This window comes from Pyxicephalus adspersus, chromosome 5, assembly GCF_032062135.1.
Source record: "Pyxicephalus adspersus chromosome 5, UCB_Pads_2.0, whole genome shotgun sequence".
In the NCBI taxonomy this organism is placed as follows: Eukaryota; Metazoa; Chordata; class Amphibia; order Anura; family Pyxicephalidae; genus Pyxicephalus; species Pyxicephalus adspersus.
In genome coordinates, this window is record NC_092862.1 from 1,451,381 (window position 1) to 1,458,372 (window position 6,992).

At 46.2% G+C, this 6,992-nt stretch overlaps 1 protein-coding gene across 2 annotated transcripts; it reads right to left on the minus strand.

Moving 5' to 3' along the window:
* Positions 1-3,401: 3,401 nt before the first annotated feature.
* Positions 3,402-6,840, minus strand: LOC140330420 (uncharacterized). 2 transcript variants are annotated; one of them, XM_072410536.1, is made up of 5 exons: positions 6,740-6,840; positions 6,053-6,131; positions 5,489-5,659; positions 5,264-5,387; positions 3,402-4,629 (listed from the first exon to the last, which is right to left on the minus strand). In XM_072410536.1, the coding sequence occupies exons 2-5, from the start codon at positions 6,128-6,130 to the stop codon at positions 3,569-3,571; spliced, it is 1,434 nt and encodes a 477-aa protein (XP_072266637.1). In that variant the 5' UTR covers position 6,131; positions 6,740-6,840; the 3' UTR covers positions 3,402-3,568. The 2 variants fall into 2 exon arrangements, with proteins under 2 accessions (XP_072266637.1, XP_072266638.1); XM_072410537.1 differs by lacking the exon at positions 6,740-6,840 and having other exon boundaries at positions 6,053-6,162.
* Positions 6,841-6,992: the final 152 nt, after the last annotated feature.

The window sequence follows — 6,992 nt, forward strand, 5'->3', positions numbered from 1 at the left end:
GAGATGCCTCCACAATCTGACAGATTTGTAGTGTTATTGCAAGGAAGAGTGGCAAATATTGGCGATGTTCCATGCTGATACTTCGACCCAGGAAGACTGAATGCTGAAATTATAGGGAGTTTCAGCAAAGTATTGTAGGGGTGTTCAGACTGATACAACCAGTTTATTGTATGTTTTTAAATTATTTATTGTGGTCCTATTTTTATAGATCACAAAATCCTGGCATTTCACCGGGGGTATGCACACTTTGTATATATTTGTATACGCTGCCTAGTTTTACGTCCTACCTCCCCCCAAGCTCGGTTTGTATGGTTGGACCTTCTGATGGAGAATCACACGACTGAACATTCTGGATTACTGACAGCTTATTCAAGTCTATGGAGCTGATTTATTAAAGCGGAGAGAGGATACACTTGCATCAGCGAAGCTGGGTGATCCAGCAAACCTGGAATGGAGGAATTTCTTACGAGTCATTTGCTATGTGTTAGCAAATATTTTCAGTCTTGGATCCATTTCAAGTTTACTATGTCACCCAGATTTACTATTGAACCTGTATCCTCTCTAGTCTTGGAGAGCTTTAATAAATCTGGCCCAATGAGTGAGAATGACCATGGGATGTGAAGAGTAACTACGCCCCCTACAGGCAGTGCTGAGCTATGACAAGCAGTGATCTAGACCCTGAGAAGTCTCCTCTGCCAGTGCTGCCATGAACAGGTGAACAGGCCGGATTATTCATTCCTTTTAGATTTTCAGAACATTTGCAGCACTGTTTCCTCATCTCGTCTATTATTGAAGAGCAGCCAGGACCCCCCACTCATTATTATTATTTGAAAACTTACTCATACCTTTTTCCCATCAGTCTTTGCTCCAGCCATGTGACATCACCGATCCCTCTATCAGCGCTGGGTATTGATTGGTGCAGAAGGCGGCATCACCTTATAGTTTGGAGCTACTCGTCTTGCATTCTCCCGTTCCTGGTAGCCTGATAACATTGTCCTAGGGGGCGTGTCCTTGACTCCCTGGGCACGGGAAACGCAGGGTAAATGTCACCGAGCGTCATTCATACCAGAAGACAACCACTGCTTTATCCCAAAGGATTATGGGCCATGACCGGTTCTTCAGCAACATCTGCAATGCCCCTGCATTCAGCCACAGCCCAATTCAATGAAAGCAGCTGGCCACTCAAGGCTGATGGTTCCTATGGGCCGTAGTAGCGGCACCACAATAAAATCATAGCATTCCTACCACCTTCATTGTAACCTGGAATTGTAGAAGAACCGTCCATTGCCAGCTGTCCCCACATTTCCCATGGAGGACAACTTACGATATTGAACATTCCTGTGCCGTCTGTTGAAGGAACCATCATCCACCTACAACTCCCACGTGACCTACACAATATTAGGGAACCAATCGGCATGGCTCCTGATCATGTGATCTAAATGTTGGGTTAGCTATGGTGCAGCCATTTGAGCATGTTGGTGGCCGGGCAGTAAATAATGGGCTGCATAGCTTCAGGAGCGGATGATGGGGCGTAAATTGTAGTACAATGTTGCTGGTGTGCAGCATTCAGGTGTGTGTTACTACAATGCCAAGAAGAAAGACATCAGCAATGATTTCAGAGAAGGAATTGTTTCTGCCCAATTATCTGAGAGGAGATATTTCCACATCATGGGGTGTACTTCACACATGGCTTCCCCATGATGATAATGATGTGATGGGATTTGTTGTGATTTCCCTGGTGATTGGTTTTTGTGTAGTCGTATATTTATCAGGTCATGTATGGAATTACCAGGGGTGTACTTTCTTTTTCTCATGACTATATATACGCCGCCCTGGCCATAGAGGATGATTGTGTAGTTCATGCATAGTCCGTATATATAACACTCACTGGCTTTCTATAAAAACCTTTGCAGCCCCACTGATCCCAAAATTTTGACAACGATGGAGCGGATTCTGGAACACAAACCCTCCACAGGAATGACTGGCTGGGTATCAGTGTCACTGACTACATGTGCTTGCACACCGCACTGCAGCTACTGCCACTTATCAGCCAATCAGATGTGACACCGCAAAGAACAATGCCAGACTTCATTTCCCAGCATCCTTGCGATGTCTACATGAGGAGGGAGAGATTTGTAGTCACAGGAAGTAGGTGTGTCTGACCTGGCTGTGGAATCGGTGCACAGCTACAGCCAATCACCGCACACAACAGGGAGGGGGTTTGGATTGGTAATGCGGTGATCAGAAGCTCTGTTCACTTTAAGTAACCAAATGCCAATGTTTTCACCATTTCTAGAAGTGTCACTCACCGGCCGGAGACTTAAGCTGCAGCTGCGGCAAAACTGGCGATTGCAGTGCAATAAACAGCGCTTATTTCTGGCAAATTATAAACATGGCGATCACCAACCAATGAAGCGGCGATCTTCAAATGAACTGTCAGAGATCGCTTTTAATTGCTCGTTCTCCCCCCTCCCCCTCTCGGGGTTCTATCAGCAGGGGCAATCAAGAGACCCCGGGAGTCACCTGCTAGATTGTAAGCTCTTCAGGACAGGGTCCTCTCCTCCTCCTGTGTCACTGTCTGTATCTGTCATTTGCAACCCCTATTTATTGTACAACGCAGCGTAATATGTTGGCGCTATATGAATACTGTTTAATATCAATGACATTGAGAAGCTGTAAATCTTTCTGAATTGGACTTATCAGTGACACCGCTGTTTTCTTTCTTTATTCTCTAATCACACCAAGCTGACAACACTCTAATATGGCCGATTCCATGGGTGTCACCCTTGCTGGACTTCCTGTGCCCCCCCCCCCCATTACACAGTGCAAAGGGGGGAGGTTTAGTAATTACCAGAAGGCCAATAACGTAATGCTTCCAGGGCAGCTCACAGGAAATGACAAGCACACTGCACTTCTGGCAGGATCAACACATTCATTAGTACAACAGGAGCTCTGAGGTTTTAAAATTTAATTTTTATTAAAATATTCCCCAAGACGCCCACCAGGCCCCGGATTATTAACCAAATGTTTTTGTTTATTTTTGGAATCTCCAGCCAAACTTTTTTTGTTTAGCCACCTCTGTCCCATTGGGGAGATTTCTGTTTACTTCCTGTCCAGGAGACACAGTGCCATGGTGGACTACAAATTACCCCACTGGGAACAAAAGGACTCATGAGACCTAGGCCCTCTGGAATCTGGAAAAGGATCATGGAAAACTTGACCTGATCTGGACACTAGTTGCCTTTTATCAGGCCTTGCTGTATAGCTTCTTCCAAAGGTCTACCAAACAGAAGTTTCCCTTCGAATGGAACCGAACGCAAAGTCTGCTGTGAAGCTGCATCTGCTGCCCAATGATGAAGCCATAACACCCTCCTGGGCAATATTTTGGGCAATAGCCATGCCTCCATTCTGTGCCTAGGCACAGGATGGAAGAGACATGAAAGTGAAACTGCAACAGAATAGGATCCCTGGGTGTTACATACGGTGGATCTTCGTTTTATTATATCACCTCTCTATACGACATGTCGGGTCTGTGATGATGGACAATGCCAGACCAATTAGCAATACATCAGTTCGGTTGCTCCCCTAGATGAGCTTTTTCGTGTGCGATCAGATACGATTTACGGGTAAGACGTTTCCCACACTGGGAGCAGGAATATGGTTTCACCCCCGTGTGCACCCTCTGATGTCTGCTAAGAACTGATTTCCATGAAAAACTTTTTCCACACTCGGAACACGGATACGACTTGTCCCCTTTGTGGACACTTTCGTGCCTGTTAAGCGCCATTTTGTGGGAGAAACAATTTCCACACTCGAGGCAGGAATATGGCTTCTCCCCGGTGTGGACCCTTCTATGAGCCACGAGATACGCTTTTCGGGAAAAAGATTTGCCGCACTCCAAACAGGAAAATAGTCGCTCACCTGTGTGGACTCTTTCATGTGTGTCAAGGATAGATTTCTGAGAGAAACCCTTTCCGCACACTGAGCATGAATACGGCCTTTCACCCGTGTGAACTCTTTTGTGTTTTATTAGTCCTGATATTTGGGAGTAACATTTATCACACTCAGAGCAGGTGTACGGCTTATCCTTTGTGTGAACTCGCTCGTGCCTGACAAGTAATGACTTTTGGTGAAAACACTTCCCACACTTGAAACACAAATAGGGCTTCTCTCCCTTGTAAACGATTTCGTGAAGAGGAGCTGCTTTATGAGAAAATCGTTTCCTAAATTTGGGGCAAGAATATGGCTTCTTCCCCGTGTGAACCTTCTCATGTCTGATCAGATTGCATCTGCGAGAAAAAGATTTGCTACATTCGGGACACGGATAAAGCTTTTGTGTGGTACGGACCATCCGCAGAGACGCAATTCCAGATTTCACAGCAGCAACACCCCCACCGCAATCACCAAACAGGAATGTCTTGCCCTCAGTGGCAGCTGTGGGATGGGTGGTGGGGGCTGAAGAAGCGGGGGAAAACCCTCCATGGGTGGAGGGGTCAGATGACAGATCCTTACAGTGAAGTTCTGGATGGAAATTTGGGGTGATGATGGGTTCCTCCGAGGAATTGGATGTATTGTCATCATCATTAATGTCTGAAGTGATCAGAGCAGTGTTATCGTTGTGTCGGCCATCTGTGGGAAACAAAGATTGGAAATGTATGGACAGGTTAATGACATCATTGCCGCTATACTGCATCACCTACAACCCAGTGCTGCTGATCTCCCATGGCCTGCCAACTCCCACTGCAGTATAATAATGACAATGGTCCATGCTTGCACATGTGTCTTACTATGGCCATCTGTAGTCTTCATCAGGGGGTATGAGACAGGGTGACAACACGGTGGGAACAGCTGGAAAACACTTTTGGTAAAAGCCCCTTTTATGCCCCCATGACTGTGCCCTGTGTACCAAGCCGGCTCCATCATGGTGTGACCAGTTTGGTGTGGAGGAACTCAAGTGCCCTGTCCTCAACCCTACTGAATACGTTTGGAATGGTGAGGCAGGTCTTCTCATCCAACATCAACACCTGACCTACACATGGGGCAAATTCCCACAGACCCCCTCCAAAATGTTGTGAGAAGGCTTCCCAGAGGATGGTTTAGCTATGAATATAGGCCAAATCCTTAATAATAACCACTGGGGAGGGGGACACAATAACAGTTTAGGGGGACACCAAATTATTGGTTATAGGAGGGGACACCAGGTCCTGCCACTTCCACCTGCCCAACATCTTTGGATTGGTACATAAATTGTATTTAAACTTACACGGCAATGTGAAGAGGGGCAGATTCTCCACCATTATCTCCTCAAACAGGTCCTTGTGTCCTTTTACATACTCCCACTCCTCCATGGAGAAGTAGACAGCGACGTCCTGACTTCGGATTGGAACCTGACACACACAATGATACAGTCACCACCCAGACACATTCCATAATGATCTCCCAGATTTCCCGGCACCGATCACGCTCCAGAATTCCCGGTACAGCTCACCTCCTTAGCCAGAACCATAACAAGCTTGTTAATGACTTTCAGAATCTTCTTCTTGTTTTTCTCAACTGAAGGCTCGATGGTGGAATTCTGGCTCTTCCACCCTTCTGACTCTCGGGATTGGCTGCAGAGTGTCACATGATCATTAGACATCTTCTTCACTATTGAGTATTGCTGCGTAATAAAAGATATTCATGTGACTTTGCTGCACTGAAAACTCATGCAGTATTATTAGCTCTGCCAATTTCACCCCTGTAGACTACAGAACACCGTCACTGGGCGATACCCGCCGCAGACGTCACTGGGCGATACCCGCCGCAGCCGTCACTGGGCGATACCCGCCGCAGACGTCACTGGGCAATACCCGCCGCAGCCGTCACTGGGCAATACCCGCCGCAGCCATCACTGCTATAATATTGCAGCCATGCAATATTAGGGGCAGAATGAATGGTAACACAATGGACAGAGTCCCATATGTTCGCATTCAGTACCCAGCAACTCTAAAAACTTCACAGAGGTTCTATCTCTTCCTTGATCCACCCATAAAATTCCCAGAATCCTCCTTACCTCTCCAAGCAGCAAGCAGATAATCTCCATGGCGAGACTTATTATGGTCTCTGTAATCGTCATCCCCTCTTCATCCATTCTGTGAAAATGAAGCCAAGACAGGAATGTGAGGGTGATGATCCACATACTAGGGTAGGTCGGAGCTCACAGCCCATCATACCCCTGCACCCATTACCAATTAACCCCCTCCCCCAACCTGCTAACCAACCATTCCTCTCCAAAAACACACCGACTCCAATCTGAGATAATTGGCTGGCAAGCAAGCGTTTATTTAACAAATCAATTAATAATTACATAACGTAACAAAAAAAAATATATATAACCAACAATTAAATATAGGAAGAGAACAACTTAAATTATATAAAACAAACATAAGCAATCTGTCTTTTAATCAAATTAAAAATTAAAATTACCCCCCATATTGAACACTTCTATTTTAGTGTTTAACCTTAAAGAATTAAACAAAACCAGACTGCAGGTCCTGGAAGGTGTACACCCCCATAATTCCAAACAAACCACAGCACCTTGGCCCCTAGCCGCCCAGCAGGTCTCAGGAGCCATAACCATCATACCACTTAAAGAGGAACCCTAGCACAGAGAATCCCTCTTACCACCAACAGCATCTTCCATGTCCAGGATTCCTGCCTTCTAAAACCCCAACCGCCACTACTAAACCAAACTACTTACCAATTCCAGGAAGGGTGGGCAGGGACCGCTCTATCCCTGCACCTGTTTATCCTGAAAGAGGGCTTCACACTTCCTGCTTCCTCCTTTTAAGCCCCCTTCTCCTAAATCCTCACTCCTCCTGCTGACACAGCCCCTCCCCACATCCCCCCAATTAACCCTTTCCTCTTACTGTTCCCTGGCACCACTCCGTCAATTCTTTGCCTACGGGCCTCACTACATAGGTGTCAAACACACTTCCCTGTGAGTCTTGTAG

Coding starts and splice junctions, on each gene's coding strand:
- LOC140330420 (XM_072410536.1), bottom strand. CDS start 6,130: ATGGATGAAGAGGGGATGACGATTACAGAGACCATAATAAGTCTCGCC. Junction 5,388..5,488: donor TTATGGTTCTGGCTAAGGAG/GTGAGCTGTACC, acceptor TGTGTGTGTCAG/GTTCCAATCCGAAGTCAGGA. Junction 4,630..5,263: donor GCCCCTCTTCACATTGCCGT/GTAAGTTTAAAT, acceptor TGTTTCCCACAG/ATGGCCGACACAACGATAAC.